At 38.1% G+C, this 20,172-nt stretch overlaps 1 protein-coding gene across 5 annotated transcripts in view; it reads left to right on the top strand.

Moving 5' to 3' along the window:
* btbd8 (BTB domain containing 8) overlaps positions 1-20,172 on the top strand; it is a 69,989-nt gene that overhangs the window by 28,065 nt on the left and 21,752 nt on the right. For all 5 annotated transcript variants that reach the window (XM_028444391.1, XM_028444388.1, XM_028444390.1 and 2 more), the window contains 6 exons: positions 4,601-4,689; positions 8,268-8,370; positions 13,232-13,414; positions 13,482-13,634; positions 18,214-18,343; positions 18,896-18,957. In XM_028444391.1, the coding sequence (XP_028300192.1) occupies positions 4,601-4,689; positions 8,268-8,370; positions 13,232-13,414; positions 13,482-13,634; positions 18,214-18,343; positions 18,896-18,957 (720 nt within the window). The remainder of the gene's footprint in view (positions 1-4,600; positions 4,690-8,267; positions 8,371-13,231; positions 13,415-13,481; positions 13,635-18,213; positions 18,344-18,895; positions 18,958-20,172) is intronic.

Here is a 20,172-nt window from a genome sequence, read left to right as displayed (position 1 = left end):
TGATTTGAACATTTTATCTATTTTGTTTTTTTGATATGATCATTTTGATGAGCAGATTGCAGAGGAGTTTTAACACTCTTTTTACTGTGTTTTAATCTACCGACCTCCTGGTCCTGCTCATTTATTCCTAGATGAATTCTCTGAGTTTATGTCATCTATTGTTAAGCTGGAGAGTGTATTAATCCTTGGTGATTTTAATCTACATGTTGATAATTCCTCCTGTCCTATGGCAGCTGAGCTGATGTCTCTAATGGACTCTTTTCACTTTGTGCAACATGTGTCAGGTCCAACACACACTAAAGGTCATACTTTAGATTTGGTCTTTTCTTTTGGTTTAATGACTGACCATCTAGGTGTTGAAGACTTACAAATAAGCGACCATTGCTGTATCATATTTAATCTGTCAATCACACTGGTACAGACTACTTCTAATGTGAAAAAGTGGAGACGCATTCTTAATGAAGCAGCAATCAGTGGATTTTCTGCCTCTTTTGATCCAACTACTATTGCTAGTTGTGATGATGTTGACACTTTTATGACAAACTTCAATAGCCATTGTCTGTCTGTTTTGGACACAGTAGCACCAGCTAAAAATACTCCAGGCTCTAATAAGAAACCTTGTCCGTGGATGAATGAAGCTATTTTTAGCTTTAGGAGAAGCTGCCGAAAAGTGGAACGGTTGTGGAAAACCACTAAACTAGAGGTGCACAGACTCCATCTTAAAGAAAAGATAATGGAGCTAAATGAATTAATAAAGCATGCCCAATCTGCTTATTTTACTAATTTTGTTTTGCAAAATAAGAGAAACCCCAAGGTTTTGTTCAATACTATTGAAAATCTTGTTGCACCCTCACCGTCCCATGTGCCTGTACACACACAGGACTGTAACAATTTTTTAAATTTCTTTGTAAATAAAGTACAAGATATCAGGGCTAGCATCACTCCTCCCTTGGTTAGCTTGTGCAGTGCATCAGCCCCTGTGAGCTCATGGTCCTCCTTCACTCCTGTCAGCCTACAGGATGTTCAGGTTTTAGTAGAAAGATGAAACCCTCATCGAGCACTGTAGACATTGTTCCTACTTCTCTGCTTTTAAACATTTTTGATGTTGTTGGTCCTTGAGTGGTAAAACTGATAAACCTCTCACTTTTATCTTTCTCGCTCCCCAGCTTTTTTAAACATGTGATAATAAACCCCATTCTTAAACAACCCAATCTTGATCCGGGGGAGCCTATAAACTACCGGCCCATATCTAAGCTTCTCTTCATGTCTAAAATCATAGAGAATATGGTTGCTAAGCAGCTAACCTCATACATGGAACAACACGATATTTATGATAAATGTTAATCTGGTTTTAGATCAATCCACTGAAACTGATCTTCTGATAGTTTCTAGTGACGTGATGATGTCACTGACTCTGGTCGCTACACAGTTTTAGTTTGACTTGATCTGATGCTGCCTTTGATACAGTAGATCACAGTATACTGGTTGATCCACTTACATCTGAGATGGGTTTTCTGGTACTGTTCTCCAATGGTTTACCTCTTACATTAATGGAAGAACCTTTAATGTTACTATTAATGATGTAATGTCTAATATGTCCAACCTGTCATGTGGAGTAGCCCAGGGCTCTGTTCTGGTTCCTGTTTAGTTTTTATTGTATCTGATGCCTCTTGGTCGGTTGATCCGTGGTTTTAAAAATGTGTCTTATCATTTTTATGCTGATGATATCCAGTTGTACTGCTCCTTTAATGACTCAGAGTTTCACTTTTTATCCGAGATCTTATATGTGTATATCCTGTATCAAAAACTGGTTGTCATCAAATTATCTCCAGATAAATTCAAACAAAACATAAACTCTGATAAAAACATCCTCTAATTAAAAACTCTCTTGGTGATCTGGGCTCATCTGTTAAAACCAGCCTCAGAAACCTTGGGGTTGTTTTTGATCAGTCCATGTCTTTGGAGGGACATTGTCGTCAATTGACTAAAAACTGTTTTTACCACCTGAGAAATATCTCTAAAGTGAGGCATCTTTTATCAAGATCAGATCTAGAACTGGTCATACATGCATTTATATCATCTCGTATTGACTACTGTAATTCTGTTTTTACTTGTTTTAATAAGTCGACCCTAAACAGATTCCAGATCGTTCAGACGCTGCTGTCAGACTTTTAACTGGTGCTTCTAGAACATCCCACATCACCACCATTCTAGCTACTCTGCACTGGCTTCCAGTTAAGTTTCGCATAGAATGTAAAATATTAGTTCTCAGGCCCCTAAATATATCTCGGACTTGTTGTGCCCCTACTCATCAGGGCGATGCCTTCGGTCTTCAGGTCAGGGTCTCCTAAAGACCCCAAAAACTAAATTTAAAACCAGAGGAGACCTGGTGTTCCAGGCTGTAGCTCCCAGACTCTGGAATAACCTGCACCAGTCTCTCAGGGAGCTCAACTGTGTGGTCACTTTTAAAAAAAACAGCTGAAGACTTCACTTTACAGTAAAGCTTTTAGTTACTGGATTTTAATTTTTATTCGTCCTTTAATGTTGCTGTTCTTATGATATTTACGCACTCTTGTTTTATTATTTTATTGTGTTGCACTTGTACTTTTACCACAACTCTGTACAGCACTTTGTGATTTTATCTGCAAAAAGCGCTTTATAAATAAACTACTTACTTACTTACTACTTACTTACTTACTTTAAACACAAAACATAATATTGAAACATGAAGAAAATATTTATCAACAATCATGTTTTTTCAACTATTTACATTTATATATACATTGAACACTGGAGGTACAAAGCTGTTTATGAATTATGAATTTGTTTGTTGAAACAATATCACACACACTCTCACCACTAGGGATGGGAACCTTTCACATTTTAACTGATACTTTATCCTCTCGCTATCAGTGTTGAGCAACAGGTGTGCTGAATCTGCCAATGAGTCGCGACACTGACGTCACAATCAACAACTGAGGGGCGGTAAAAAAATATCCAGGCACCAAAATGTTTGTTGTTATTCGGTCTGGTTGCGTTTCGGTACCCAATCTTACCTGTGAATCAGTATCGGTACTCAACGGTACCAATTTTTAGTACTTTTATGTGGCAAAAATAGTAAATAAAAAAATCTAAATACTTTCCAATTTATCTTTTTTCCCCCTCATAATAATAATAAACTTTAACAAATATATCAAACCAACATCCAACTGTTTGTGTTGTAGCAACATTTCTTTATCATGGAAACTGTTTAACTTTTTTTTGTTTTTGTTTTTTTTAATTAACCTCTTCAACCCCAACAGACCCACCATTGGGGGCAGCTTCACCCTCCGTGACTCTCACAGGTCTAAATGTTGTAAAGAATGAATGAAATCACACATTCTATACCTCTCTGTAATCCTAAGAAGCTATAGAAGCTAAAACTGTAGCTAACCCACATTCACAGCACACACACCAGGACATTATGTATAAAGAGGGAAAAGGCAACAACTCAGCAAACTCAGCCTTTTTCCACTGCTCTGAGTCACAAAATAAACACAGATCTCTGTAACATGAGAATACATATGTTACGTACCAAAACAACACCACAAAAACAGAAAATACACAGTGGAAAAAGTCAACAATGATGACATATAGTGTCTTACCTTTGTTAATTTTTATCAAAAGTTGCTTCAATGTGCATAAAACTCCATATTTTGATAAATCCAAATCATTCAGTCATGTGTGTAAGACATTACATACATCTGAGCACTTCTCAGTCGAGAAATCTGTCCAATGAGGCGCATAGTGCGCGTGCATAAAATGGCCGGTCCCTCCTTTACTCGGCTCTGATTGGCCAGGGTCAAAGCCACTCCCATAGTGTTTGATATCACCAATTTCTACAGGCTCTGAGCTTTACAACACTGTGTCAAATATTCTGATTGGTCAAAGCATGACGCAGGGCACCGCAGAAACCTGAATAAAAATAGAAGTTTATTTTGAGCCAAATTGCAACACCTAGTGGTCAAACGTAAGACTAACAATGATCGGAATCAATTTGACTGACATATTACAGTTATACACTTGTTTTCAAACTTGTGGAAAACTTTGGCACAGTTGTGGCAAAGTGGGCTTCCACCTGATTTTTTTGTATTAAAACATGTTTATCTTTGGTCTAATGTTTATTATTATCACTAAACTTGCTGCAGTTGATGTCCATACATTAGTTCAATTATTTCTGCTTTTATAGCCTTCAATAATGAAAATTGGTTTTATATTTGATGTAAATCTCTAGTATTTAAAACATGATTTATTGTCACTCATTATCATATATTTCCAAAATGTCACATCATCTATAACCACTAAGGGTTCTACTTCAGTCTGAACAAAAATTAGCCATGTACAGTAGGTCATGTTGAAACTTAGAAAAGCATTATCTGTTATGGGTATGAGCTTTTCAGAGAAAAGAGGCTGGGGCTGAAGAGTTTAAGTACAGTAACAAAGTATTTGTTCTTGGCTTCATTAATCATAGGTTTCCAGTGCCTACATACACCTGACCCAGCAGGGGGTCCCTGTGTGAACACCTACTCATATGTTTGTTGCTTTACTCCTCTGACTGCAGCCTGCTGATGGAGTTCAGAGAACTATACTGGAGTGCCTCTCCCTCACACATGCCTTAGGCCTGGAGAACCTGCACACCCTCTGCAAGAGGTGAGGATCCTGAAGTACATGTCCTGTAGCCTGGTACAGAGAAAGAGAAAGTAGCTGCAGTAGTTTTTTTTTATAGAAGCAACACAATGAAATGACTGTTCTTTAAAACTTCACAGAATATGAAGCTTTTTGATGAATTGATTTTTACAAATATGACCTAAAATCTTTAAAATGTACTTATTAGTAGATCTATGTCTAACAAAACACATGTTCATGTAATTAGCTTTGTAAAAACAGGACTACTTTACAGTTTTAGAGCCTATGTTCCTCCATCTTGAAATCATGTGATTGATGATGTCACAGTCCCACTGCCTGTAAACATCCCATTGTTTTCTAATAGAGTGAAACATTCAGCCTGATTTATACATCATTTAGTAGCTTTTTACATCTTAGTAGCTTTTTACATCATTTAATGGCTTTTAAGTTAAATATGTCGATGTGAACGTTTTGTTCACAGAAAGAGAATAAAAACAGTTGTAATAAGGAAATGTCAAAGATCAAACTTGTAAAACAGTGGATGATCCCTTTAAAACGTTCACTCTGAAGAAAAGCCTGGTTTTGTCAGTACTGCAGCTTCTACTTGATTTAAGACAAACAGAACTACACGTTTATCTGTTTACCAGTAAACAAAGTTCACTGCCATTAGGTTTGTATATACAGTATACAATAACGATTAACATTGGACAAACAATTACTAATTTGTTGCGTGTAGTCAGTGCATGCTGCTGCTGCTTACATTCATACCTGCTATTTGGTGCATTTCCAGCTTCAAATTAAAATGAAATAGATCTGCTATACATCCTATATATCTGGTGGACATGTCAGCTCCTCTAAATAGTCACAAAGTCAGTGTGTGTTTGGGTCTGGAACATGTTTGGGTCTTCAGTAAACTACTTAGCATATGTCTCAGCTCCCTGTAATGTGATCAGATTGTCATTGACCTATAACTACATGTGGGAATGTAAGAAAAAATCAGTTTGATGATGTAAAATACTTTGTCTTGATTTTGGACCCCAGCTTTGGGTTATTTCACCACTGCTGGATATTAAAAATTCTTTACATGAGGCTATTGTAGCTTGGCTCTGTGTCTGGTAATCATTTATTATTTATTAGTTTTTCACTAGTAGCACAAAAAATATAAAAAATATTGCATCAGAAAAACATAATATTTGTTATGAACAAATTTGTCATGTTCTATATTATCTCTTTTTTTGGGGTGTTTTTCCTTAAAATACATAAATACTGTATATATCCATTATTATTATTATAACAGTAGTTAAATGCAGCATCAGAATAAAAGGATGCAGATGCCTAGAAAACAAATTGAACTGGTTTCTATGTTCGAGCCCCAAACCCGACAAACTTTGTGACTATTTAGAGGAGCTGACATGTCCACCAGATAGGATGTATAGCAGATCTGTTTATATTCTGAGAGAGTAGGTGGAGCTTTATTATTATACCATATTTACCTTTATGTGTGATGGAGTTACAGACATATTGGAAGATGAACATGGAAGATAAATAAGGATACATTAGTTTTGTCCCGTTTGATATGTGCGACTCCTTTTATAGGCGTAGTGAGAAGGTCCATTTCCTAAATCTCCCTTAGAACTTCAACTCAGTTATCTACTGTAGGAGCATCCTACTGTAACCATTTACCAGTTATTGCTTTTCTTTGCTGAAGCAATCAATATTTTCAGCAGGTATCTATCATGTCCTGTCGTTCCTTCTGATTAAGTGTTGTGCATCTTAATAGAATATTCTGCCCAAAAATATGTTCAAATATTTTCCCAGAATATTGAAAAATGTGGTGATGGTCCTCTCCATCATTCCCACAACTTCTCCAACATGTACGGCCCATTGGTGTAACGTGTGTTAGGGGTAGAAAAAAAGCGGACATGATTCTTCCAGCTCACGCCATTACATGGAACAGGAAGTAAAGGAGGCACTTTCACACATGTTCTCCCATTGTTCATCGCTTATTTTATCATTCAACTCTTTTTCCCATCTCTCCCTGATGTAGTTTGTGGTCTCTCTACCTCTGTTATGTTACAGTGGGTGTTAAAGCCTTTAATGACCCGGTGTTTAAAGGTTGGGTTTGAATTCTGTGTCAATGCAATCCAACTAAGATTTTTAACCTGGTCCCATAAATGTAGTTGTTTTCAAACCAAGTATTTAAGGTAAGTGAGGTGAAGGGGTTCAGATAAGTCATGGTTAGTTTATAATCCCTAATCATTGCTTGTATTGGGATTCCCTTGCATTCGCTCTTCATCTCTATCCACTTTGCTTCATATCCACTGTCACACAAAAAGGCTATATTTTTTAATTGTAATAATCATCTCTGAGGCTAGCGAGAGACAAACCTCCTCCCTCCTTACTGATAATTAAGGTACTGTATTTAATTCTAGTTTTTTTTCCTGTTCCAAATGAATCGTGAAATCTTCCTGTTCCACTCATGAAATTATTTATCTGGGACTGCAACTAGAAGCCACATAGATCGGTACAGAACTCTGAGTAAAATGGACATTTTTACTGTATGTGCGGGCGTGTGCATGCGGGCGCGTGCGTGGGGCAAATATCTCCCCGATGCGGTGCCTGTTCAACCTGAAACTTTGTCAACGGCTTCCAAATACCCAGAGTTTGTGCCTTATTTGGTGATGACGTTTCAAAACGTTTATTTTCATGTTAGTTTGACCGTTCGCTATTTAGACCGGACGGAGCTCACCTGGAAGTGATTGACGGCAATGGCTGCTGTGTTGAAAGCTGCACATTTATCCGCAGCGTGTGTGTGTGAGAACCAATAGAGGAGATTAGAGTCCCAGGTAGAGAGTCTCACACACACACATACACACACACACACCGATCAGGTGGGCTTCACTATCAATCACCGTCTATGTGAGGTATGTGAGTGTGTGTGTATAACGGACCACCATTTAGTCCGGTTACAGTCTGTGTCACGACATCCGTCCATAGGGTGGTAGTGACTGTAGTGTTACAGTCAGATCTAAGTGTTTACATGTTACATAGTGAAGGTCACCTGATTACTGCAGCTTCACTCACGTCACACCTGCCTCTACATCTAACTACTGACAATAGATACGTTTAGTGAAAGTTAGGTACACGTGGATGGACTGGTGGCATAAATTTAGAATGGATTCACCCCCCCAACACACACACACACACACACACACACACACCAAATGACAACAAAAATATGAAAATGACTCAAAATACACAAAACTAAATATTTATACAAAAAATACACAAAAGACAACAGAAATGCAAAAAACGACACTAAAAAAGATACAAAATGACTCCAGAATCACACTACTTAAGGCAACAAAAAACAATGATACAAAAAATGCACAAATGATGTAAAACAAAAAACTAAACAATATTTATACAGCAAGTACACAAAACAACAACAGAAATGCACAAAAAGGCTCCAAAAACATGTTAATGAGTTTTTTGGATGTTAAGTCTACATCCAGAGTATGTACCAAATCTGTCAAGGAGATCAATGAACGATATATTGATGCATCTAAACATCTGGTCTTTTTCTTATTTAACTGTTGTAGGTGGGTTGCTGATCATTTTGTGAAAGCCTGGTGTGAAAGAAACTTCTCCCTCCTGTCACCAGAGCTGCACAGAGCGTGTCTGGAGTCAGTGATTGGAACCATGGTGAGTTCTACTCATTTACTACAGTTGGTCCTCAGGAAGAACATTAGGGCCTAATCTAATCCAAGAGGGCCATTATTACATTTCTTCTCATTGAAGATGGCATCATTTAGGAAGCTGATGTGGTTGCAGGCGGATGGAGAGTAATTCACTGACTAATGTTTAAGTCTCAAGCCTTTATTATCTCATGAAAGGAGACTATGTTATGAATAAACCAAGACGTTCTAGAAAGATTAATTTAATCTTCTTTTTGAATAATATGTCAGGGTTTCATTTAGGGCTGAGCAATATATCAAGACTCAAGATATATTGAGTTTTATATTTTCTCGTCTCCTATATTGAGATATACGTATCTTCTTTTTTGTTTTTTTATTTATATAATCAGACAGCATACAAGTATTTCATATTATTCATACAGTACAGTCAAACAGTGTCCTTTAGAATGTTTCTATATTTCTGAGATATATATTGTGTAGCTTATTTTGTTTTAAAATACTCATTTTAGGAGTTGCTGCTTTAGTTATTTCTCAGTACAGCATAAAAAGCTTTGTCTGAGTGTGTTCTAACCCAGACCTTCATCTAAACATGACACACTACAAATCTCACTCACACGTGCTGTCTCTTAGAGCAGAAAAAGCCAAAAGTGGCACATATTGTGCAGCTGTTCATACTGTAAATAAGCCTGTGTTGCATTTTTCATCAGCAAATTTAACTCAGAATTATCTTTCTGCTCAGACTTTATGGAGTTAAATATCGAGATTAATATTGTATATCGACAGTTCGAGAAAAAATGTCTGAGTTTTGATTCATATCACCCAGCTCTAGATTAAGTTATCCAGACAACTGTGCTTCAGGAAATCCACTTTGATCTCCTGACAACTGCCAGTCTTCATCAGAGGCGTCTGCTGATCATTTTGATGTTTCCTCTGAAGTTTGCTTGACCTCCGTGTAATAATTCCAGAAAGATTGTTTTTGTCCTGAGGAAGAGTTTTCTAAATAAATGAAATATTAATATATTTGCTGGAATTACTACATGGAAGTAAAGAAAACATCAAAGTGATCAATAGACACCTCTGAGGAAGACTGGCAGTTGTCAGTCGAAACATTCCAGCAGATCAAAGTGGATTTTCTGAGGAACAGTTGTAATAAAACAAATGGAATCTTAACATATTAAACCAAGATGTTCTTTTTGTTGGAGGTAATTCTGAGACCTGGGTCCTCATTTATTAAACTAGGTACGATCACATTAGCTGGTTTACGCTAAAAACCAGGAAGTGCATACGCAAAAAACATTCAGGTGCACACTCAGCACCCCATCTTGACAGAAAAAACAGTAAGGAGATTGGAGAAAGTTCCACAAAGTCAACTATCACTGCAGCCCTCCACCAGTCAGGACTTTATGGTAGAGTGGCCCAACAGAAGCTTCTCCTCAAAGCAAGACATATGAAAGCCTGCATAGAGTTTGTCAAAAAACACATGAAAGACTCCCAGACTATGAGAAATAAGATTCTCTGATCAGACCAAGATTGAACTTTTTGTTTTTTTAATTCTAAGCGGTATGTGTGGAGAAAACCAGTCACTGCTCATCACCTGCCCAATACAATCCCAACAGTGAAACATGGTGGTGGTAGCATCATGCTATGGGGGTGTTTTTCAGCTGCAGGGACAGGATGACTGGTTGCAATTGAAGGAAAGATGAATGTGACCAAGTACAGAGACATCCTGGAAGAAAACCTCTTCCAGAGTTCTCAGGACCTCAGACTGGGCTGAAGGTTCACCTTCCAACAAGACAATGACCCTAAGCACACAGCTACAATAACAAAGGAGTGGCTTCAGAACAACTCTGTGACCATTGTTGACTGGTCCAACCAGAGCCCTGACCTAAACCCTACTGAGCATCTCTGGAGAGACCTGAAAATGTCTGTCCACCAACGTTCACCATCCAACCTGACAGAACTGGAGAAGATCTACAAGGAGGAATGTCAGAGGATCCCCAAATCCAGCTGTGAAAAACTTGTTACATCAGTCCCAAGAAGACTGTCTGTACGAGCTCAGAAGATGTTTCTACTCAATACTGAGCAAAGGGTCTGAATACTTATGACCATGTGATATTTCACTTTTTCTTTTTTAATACATTTGCAAAAAGTTCTACATTTCTGTTTTTTTCTGTAAAGATGTGTTGCTGAGTTTATATTAATGAGAAACAAAATGAACTGTTTTTATTTTATCAAATGGCTGCAATGAAAAAGAGTGTCAAATTTAAAGGGGTTTGAATACTTTCCGGAAACTGCCAGCTGCGATCAACAGAATGCCTGCTACCATAAATCCAATTATCTAGATGTCCTTTACATCTTGATGGAAAGCATGGACATACACACGATCTTCCACTTATTCCAGGAATTAATCATGTACCCCGCCGCAAACGTTCCATCTGGACATGTGGGTTCACCTCGGCCCGATCTTCTTGTTAAAAAAATGTGGTCGATAGCATTGAGAGACCAGTTGATCTTTGGTTTTTGGATAAGTGCAACTGTCGATCCACACGACAGAGACAGCAGACAAAACAAAGCAAGGAGAGATGGGGAGGGAGCACAGAAAATGTGACCGCCTTCACCGAGAGGCAGACAGACAGCAACATAATAATAGTGTTGCCATTCTAAGCCTGGTCTGTGTTGTTTTTGTAGTTTTACAGAAGGAAACCAATGTTGAGGTGTCTCGAAAGCAAAGGAAATGGCTTTAAAGTTACTGAAACCGGCATTTTGTGTGAAACTTTTCAACTGCTGATTACAGAAAAACTACAAAAAAAATCTGATGAAAGTAGAGTCTGAAAGAGTCTATTCTTTCAGAATCTGGTTTCAAAAAAACGGTCAAAATGCTCTAAAATGGCTGGCAGTGAATGAGTTAATTACAATTATTATTACTCATCCAGTGCCTGTCGAAAGTATGTATTCATATAGTGGGAGGAGCTTAAGTAGAATTAGCAATTATGGCCAAATAAGTATGTGTTTGAAGGTTGGATGTACAAAGAGGTGTACCTTGGACTTGATGATGCCATGTGTAAATGGATTTTTAATTTTTTAACTTGCCGACCACAAAGAGTTAAAATCAATGGTTGTATTTCTGATGAGCTGCGTACTAGCACTGGTTCCTCTCAGGGATGTATGTGAAGGCCTCTGTTGTTCACCCTGTATACTCATGACCTGGGAACATGTCATGAAAGTAATGTGTAGATGATACAACCATCATTGGACTTATCAGCTCCAAAGATGAATCACTTCATTGTGAGCAGATAGAAAATGTAGTTCAATGAGTAAAGAAAACAACTTGCGTTTGAACACATCAAAAACATGTGAACTTGTTATTGACTTTAGTCACAATAGAAATCAGTTGTTAATTCCTATCAATGATTGTGATGTGCAGATTGTTGAGAAATGTAAATTCTTGGGCGTGACTCTTTCTCGTGACTTGAACTGGAGCTCTAATACCAGTAACACTGATAAGAAAGCAAGAGAGAGCCTCTTCTTTTTACGCAAGCTTCATGGCTTCACCCAAAATGCTAAGATTCTTTTAAACTTCTACTATTGTGTAATTAAGTGTTTTAACCAATTGTATTATTGTGTGGTTTCATAATCTCACTTTGAAAGAACAAAGTGGTTGGCTCAGCCCGCAGAACCATTGGCTCCTGGAGGTCACACATTAATCCAGCTTTACCATTGGTTAATGACGCCTCAGGCCACACCCAGTCTGCTGCTCGCCATTTCTACACTTTCTTTCCACAAGCTGTGATGACTCTAAACAAAGCACTTTACTATTAGTATTTTATGTGGTTTTATGTGACTCTTCATTGTACAGTATTTTAACTTATAGTATTTTTAGTGGCATTGACTGATTTATGTTGGTTGTTTGTTTTTTATTGTGAAACATCTTTTTAAATGTTGACTGCACTTTGAGTGCATGTGGTTTTCATACTGTAAATAAACTGAACTGAACATACTCTGTAGCATTATAAAGGGGTTTATTTGCAGGTGCAAAGTAAAATAGCGTGAGTGTGATTTCCCTGGTTTAATTCTATGAGACATGCACATGATAAATTAATAAGTAAAGTTTGTACTAATACGGCGGTTTAGGTAGAATCTGATAAGGCATAAATTTGTACAAATAAAAATATTTATTTAGCATTACTTAGTGCAGGTGTGATTATCGTGAGTCTCAAAATGAATGTTATGCACGTTTTGCTACACCAAATTACTCCAGAATAACAGATGCACACACTTCCAGGTTGAACTCATATTGTGTCTGGGAGATATTTGTTACACACACACACACACACACACACACACACACACACACACACACACACACACACACACACACACACACACACACACACACACACACACACACACACCTTTTTTGCTTTATAGATAAATGAATATAAAACTGTAGGCCCGCACGTCACTCACTTGCTGGGGCGTCAGTATAATTTTTCCTCCTTTGTTTTTGCAAATATATCTTTCATATGGTATGTATTGTGAAATGTGCAATATTCAATTATTTCACACAAATGTATCAATTTTACATTTTTAATGTCATCCTCCTTGGTTGGAGGCGGAGTGCGTACGGCAGGGTCAGAGCTGCTGTGGAGGTTTGCACATTATCTCGCCAAGTTTGTTTTTTAGAAATTTCAAACGTTGCTTATAAGTGGCGTACACTTCCTTTAGTACGTACGCAGTGTTTATCAATGAGGCCCCTGGTGACCAACTGTTATACATTATGTGGAATGTCTCTGGGTTAGGGTTGTATATAATTGTGGTGTTGTGTGTTACATATGGAGCTTCTGTAGCTGATAGATTATTCAATGTAGACTGTGCAGAACGCTGTGACCACACTGTGCCACACTGAGCAGCTGATGGGGAGTCTCCCTGAGGTCAAGTGGGCCCAGCAGGTCAGAAGTCTGGCCTCTGAACTCCAGGACGAGAGTCTGCAGTTCACAGTCCAGCACCTCCCCAAAGTCATCCACACACAGGCCTTCCACGACCTGTGCAGGGTAAGGAGGGGGTGACATCATGCTCTGAATGTTCAGCAGAGGTCCTAACTGTTACCTTTCCTCTCAGAGAGAAGAGTTCAGCAGAGAACCAGTGTTGGTGAAGAAGCTGTGTGGAGCCATCAGAGAGCGAGTGACTGTGGAGAACTGCTGTGATCTGTTCACTGCTCTGGACCCACTGTGTGGAGGAAGAGGAGGAGAGGACCACCTCTCTACGCTGGAGGTGAAACCTAACTAACGCTTTCTATTAGGTCAAATAATTCTATGTAAACGATCCCACAGAGTGCAAAACTTCTATTGTTATTTTTTATTTTTTATTCTTATTCTTATTAGGGCCCGAGCACCAACGGTGAGTAGGACCCTATTGTAATGCACCTCGTTTTCATTATTATTATTATTACAAAAAAGTGATTGCATTTTTTAGGGCTTAAACACGTTCAAAAACTCATGAAAATTTGAAAGCATATTAGGACTGGTGAAAAATGTGATATTTTGGGGGAACTGAACATGTGAATAACAAAATGACTCAATGGGGGGTTAATACAATTAGTTTCACGTACAGCTACAAACATTCTGTAGAAATGACATCATCACTGTAGAGGTAGGACTGATGACTAGGGTTGGGCACCGAGAACCGGTTCCAAGTTACGTCCGGTTCCGGAACCGTTACGAAGATGTGTGCGCATTTCAATTCTTTTTTTCGATTCCTAAATGCCCGCACTAGTTTGTTTCCACGGCTTGTTGTGTTTGTTTATGCGGGGTTTGTACAAGGTGCGTTCAGAACGGGACTGTAGCGACTAGAAGATCACTTCTTCTCCAGCTGTATCATAGACAGCGCTGCTTCTACTGTTTAAATGATCAACTTAGGGAGTTACTAAATGATGAGTTCACCCAGAATGTAGGCATGTTCAAGAAGTTAACAGCTTTAATTTAGCCCCGCTAAATGAGGAAGTGTAGGACAGTCCTCTGCTGCTGCCGTCTCTCTAGTGGGGGAGGGGCTGCTGCCTCGGAATTACAGACACCGACGGCCACTTTTTTTAATTTATTTTTTTATTGATACGTGCACTCCATACAACTATTACAATATAAATAATTCCTACATTTATCCGTTTATGTGAAACAGGCACATAGTCCCATTCTATAGTATACTCAATTAACTATACTACCCAATTTTTTGGGGGAAAATGCAGCAAATATTAAAATGAATTTCCCTCTGTAGCACATGGTTGATGACCAGTGCCGGCCCGAGCCTCTCTGGCACCCTAGGCGAGATTTTCTTTTGGCGTCCTCTTATATGCCTTTTTTTTTAAACCAAATAATTGATATTTACATCATTGTTATATTATTATTATCAGAATAATTTCTAACACTTACATAGTGGGCTTCACCATATCCACAAAGATGCTTTACATGAGGAGAAAACATGAGCAAAATTACTTACGCATACACATAAAAGAACACAAACCAGTAAATAAAAGCCAATTTAAATATCTTAGTAACATCTTCAAAATACAGATTATTAATATTATTAGAGTAAGACATTGCACAAAAACAAAATAAATATTAAAGATAAATAGATAGTGGTGGGTTGGCTCATCAAGTATATTTAAATACTTATGACTAAAATGTTTTACTATTGACATTCACATTTTGTGAAAAGATGCAAAACTTCCAGTTGTGAGAGATATATATATATATATATATAATACTGAAATTGCAGTAATGAACGCACATCAACTTAAACAATTGCAGTTCACAGAGGTATTGCACAAATAAACTATTTAATAAAAGTAGTGTAATTTTCTCATTTTCTGGTGGTGCTTTATAAAGCAGCGTTAACCAACACAAGCTAAAAAAAGCCCCATTCATTCTATTCATCCTTCAGTCCAGCCTTAATGGTTTATTCTCCTGGTTTTTCTGCCAGTGAAGTCATCGATGACATTGTCACATTTCCTCAGTGAATCTGAAGGGAAAATAGAAAGTGAACCACGAGCTCATTTATCAATCAAACCAAGTCATAGGATATGCATGATGTGATTAGAAATTGATAATTATTTAGATATTTACAAACAGAAAGAAAAGCTGCACAAATTTAAGATTTAACACAAAGTAGATGAAAGTTATTTATTATTTATGAAGTAGATTGACACAGAATACTAATAAAACACAAGTTTACAAATATAATACAGTTTTATTTAAAGTAAAAAGGTCTCGGCTAAATTACAAATAATTACTTTCTTCTTAATAATTTATGCATCTGTAATATGTTACCTATCTATAGATCATGTCAAGTCATTTATACACATACATATATATATATAGATTAAATAAATAAAACACAAACTGTGACATCACTCTTTACATGTACGGTACATAATAATACATAGTTCTCTTAAAATGACTTTAAACTATAATGTAATAAATTAATAGACTGCTGTTGCCGTACAATCAATGTTTTTGTTAAGCTAGTATTTTATCTGTTTCTGTTTAGCACTAGCTGCTAACCTTAGCATGGTTGCTCTGCTAGCTTGTGTGACTATCATGGATGAATAAATTGTCACGGATCTTTTCCAAATTTTCCTCTTCTTAATGTTTTTTTCTTCCCTGAACACCAGATCATTATTTTGGTTGTTTAGACATGACGTCACGTGCTGCAGCAGTAAACAGCAAACATCTGGACAGAGCTGGAAGCGAGGGAGGGGTGCAAGTTTTATTTACATTTTTATTTTAATGCATACATTAATGAGTACAGACAACATAAGCCAGAGGTTTTTTTTTTTTTTAAAATAAGTAAATGAAAAGTTAAATCTATGGAGGCGGGTGCTGTGAGCTGAACTAAGGAAGAGAACATAGGAGGGGGAGGGGCTCTGCTGTGGAGCGGTGGGCGGTAACTTTGCTGCTGAAGAAAGGTTCGAGGTGTCTCTAGGAGGTGGGGGCGTTCCTAGGAGGACTCAGGCGTATTTACACTTTAGTGACACCTCAACATTGGTTTCCTTCTATAAAACTACAAAAACAACACTGAGAACAGGCTTTTGATGTCAACATTAATATAATTTTGTTATCTGGGTCAGAATTGAATGAATTTCTTACTGTATTTCCTCCAAGTCTCTCCCCCCGTCATTCTCCACACACACAACTTCCTCCTCCTCCCAGACATGCTGAGTGTCAGCGCTTGCCCTGTTTTTTTGTTTGTTTTCTTTCACCATCACCACACTCTCAATAGTCCTCTTAGTTCCACACATGCTCTGGTTGAGTGTGAGCTGCTGTGATCTGCTGGGAACTTCAGCATCAATTCTAGTAGCGCCATTTTCTGTCTCATAACTCCTTTCCTCTCCCTCTGAGCTCTGCTCATCACGGGTGGTCTCTCATCCAAAGGTGCTCTACTACCACCTACATGTCACCAGTGGTCACTACAACATTGTACAAGTTAGATATTCACCGGAGAGCTTCGTCACACTGTCTCCTAGCAACCCCAGCCTAGAAACACAATTCACGTCTATAGACGGGAATGGCACTCAATGAGTTAATTGTCATTAAAATATCTTAGATCAATGTTTCAAAAGTCTTACATTTTAACACATAATAAGTATGATTTTATGATTGTAAATCGTTTTACATTTCAAAATACGGTAAATGGTAATGTTGGTTTTTAAAAAAATATATAATTTACTGTAACATCGCGCAATCACGACAGTGGAACAAACTACTGACGTGGTTGTGCATCATCATGCTTGTAGCAACTTTCAACTACATGGAGAAATGACCTGTCCAATGCAGAATTTTCTTAATGCTTTTTATTTTTTGTATTTTTGTTGTTTCATAGAACACCTTGTGTTTTTGGAGTGATTTCTATCGTTTTAGTCTTGTTTTTTTATGTATTTTACTCTCATTCTATGTATTTTTGTGTGTTTACTTTGGGGGTCAACAGTTGCACGTCTGCACTAGACACTGGAAAAAATGGATCCTAACTGTAATTAATGTGGCTGTTTTTTCTCCTAATTGTGTTTTGTGTGAAGTTGGTCTTAAATTTAATTTCAAATGGCATTAAAAAGTATTGAATTTAATTTGACTGAAGCTGTAGGAGCCCTGAACACAGGATAGAATGAAATACAACATGAAAAAATCACCCCACAACCCTGAGAACAGGAACAAGCGGATCAGACGATGGATGGATGGATGGATGGATGGATGGATGCAACCATGGATTTTACCGATGCATCGTGATTTCACCTATAAATTGTACCGATGCCACTGATCAAATCAAAGCACTTGCATTGTGCACTTTAGTATCTAGATACTGATTCATATCCATTAATCTCCACATCATAACGTGTGTGATTAATGCAGATAGAGTGGTTGAGCTGCATGTGTGGATACTGTACAGAGAGGAGGAATGGATTAGGACTAATCTGTGTGTGTGTGTGTGTGTGTGTGTGTGTGTGTGTGTGTGTGTGTGTGAGAGAGACTATAAATGACTCCTCCCTGTCCTGCCCTTCAGCTCTAAAGTTATGATGAGGTGAAGGGACGGTAGTATGAACACTTCACATTCACATCACAGCCTCACACACCTTCCCTCCAAGACGCTTAGGGTGGTTCTGCAGGAGACGTGACAAGAAGGGGGAGAGGAGGGAGGGAGGGAGGGAGGGGTATTTGTTGCCATGGTGAAAGGTTCCTCAAGCAGCTGCTGATTCGCCTGAGCTTTAGCGCACTCCTCCATTCTCTGCTCTGTGTGTGTGTGTGTGTGTGTGTGTGTGTGTGTGTGTGTGTGTGTGTGCGTGCCTGCGTGTGTGTGTGTGTGTTAGCCGTTCACACAGGAGATCATTGCGCTGCGTGGACGTCTCTGGACTTTCCTGCTCCAGAGCTTTTACGCCATTCGCCACACGGAGGGATGGGAGGCTCTGCCGTCCACACACAGAGAGAGAATACTGGCAGGTATGAGGCTGTGTGTGTGTACAGATGTGTGTACAGATGTGTAAGCTAATGCTGATAGGTTGTGCATCAAAGACCTTGGAGCATCGTGCACTGACTGACTGACTGTGATTTATGTGGTGGGCTAAGTGCTCCTCTTTAATGCTAAGCTAGAAGAACATGTTTTTTTTTTTAATCTAAATGAACATCAACCATGACGTATTACTGCTTCATTTACCGTTGTGCTAATAATAATAGTAATGTGTTTTTTGATGCCCCGGCATGAAAAATTTATGAGGTGGTATCGGTCGTGTTCATCACTGCCAGTTTTCCTGTTATTGGAGGGGATTTGTGTTCTCCTCTAGCAACGTGAGGAGCAGGAAATGCAGTCAGGATTGCTGAACACATACGGAGGATGTGAATGGATTATAGTAACAGGCTGCACTGATGTGATGTTTGTTGTCCTGTGGCGGGGGGGCGGGAGTAAACAATGGATGTGAATGAAAACAAAGGCTGCTCAGGCTTTTGGTATATTTATATTCTTCTTCTGATCTTGTTTTCATCTCATATCGACAGATGCTATTGATAAAGGGGACAGTCGACGGCTCGGCAAAAAACCTGTGTTCACCAGCTCTCAGGTAAACTGTGTTTTTAAAATAAAAACTAATCTAATGTTATTTAGTGTCCCTGGTGCTGATTTTCTGCTTTTATGCATTAAAACAGCTCAATATAATCCACATAAAGTGGTAATCCTTATGATTTAACTATCATCAAGTGCCATATATGCTAAAAGCCCCACCCTCCTGACACAAATAAAACATTTTTGTTTGAGTTCACTCTAAATAGCAGGGAGAAGAACAGAAATTAATCAATAAATCAAACGATAAAGATTCAGGACAAAACTGATGGAACATTTGTGTTTTTGTGAAACCAAAGAATCTAAATCAAAATTAAAATTTTAAAGAACTATTAAAGCTAATATGTTAGGCAGGGTCACTATTGCGCTGGGATTTTCATTCCTCACGCTGTGATTCAACCAGTGTAGGGGGCGTGTTTGTTTGTTTTTTTTAATGTGTACTATGGTAATAATTGTTGCACACTTGGACTCTAATGGCTTCCATGTGTTCATGGGTTTTTCAACAAATATCTTTTGGCTTTAAAGTAAGGCTGGAACAAAGATTAAAGAAACTTAAGATTTACTTCACTAACTTTGACCTCAAAATGCAGGAAATAGTTTTAGAAGGTTAAACATTTACACTTTTTCAAAGGGGGGGTGCCCCCGAACCCCCTAAACAATACTTGCACATCTGTGAAAAATTCCTGGCGAGAACCCTCTTAAGGAAATATAATGAAATATGTTAGGTGTGACTGTCATGAAAGATAAAAAGTATTTATTTGATAATTATTAATATTAACTCACAATTATAGTTACAACAAAATGACTCATTTCTCAACCTTGTGTGAAAACGAGTGTAAATTTGAGTTCACATTGTTTTGTATTATAGGACCAACGAGTGATTTATCAAACATTGGTATCTGACCAATCCCAGCGTACATATGATCAGGTGTTGATAAATGTGGCAGCTGAATTCAATCATCATTAACATATTACGCCCTCCTGTTTCGGAGGCCACGCCCACTAACGTCAAACAAGAAAAGAGGTGGAACAAAACAAAGATTTCTGAACGTATGAAAATTGGACTTAAAGGAACTCATTTAAACGCTCTGTAAAAGAGGATCGGCTACTGAGCAGGTGAAGTCTGCCCCCCTGTGTGCATGAGAACAACTTCACGGCAGTGATCCTGGAGACACACACGGAAATATGACGTTTATATCAGCCTCAGCCCGTAACG

This window comes from Gouania willdenowi, chromosome 4, assembly GCF_900634775.1.
Source record: "Gouania willdenowi chromosome 4, fGouWil2.1, whole genome shotgun sequence".
Classification (NCBI taxonomy): Eukaryota; Metazoa; Chordata; class Actinopteri; order Blenniiformes; family Gobiesocidae; genus Gouania; species Gouania willdenowi.
This window is presented reverse-complemented; position numbering and strand designations above follow the sequence as displayed.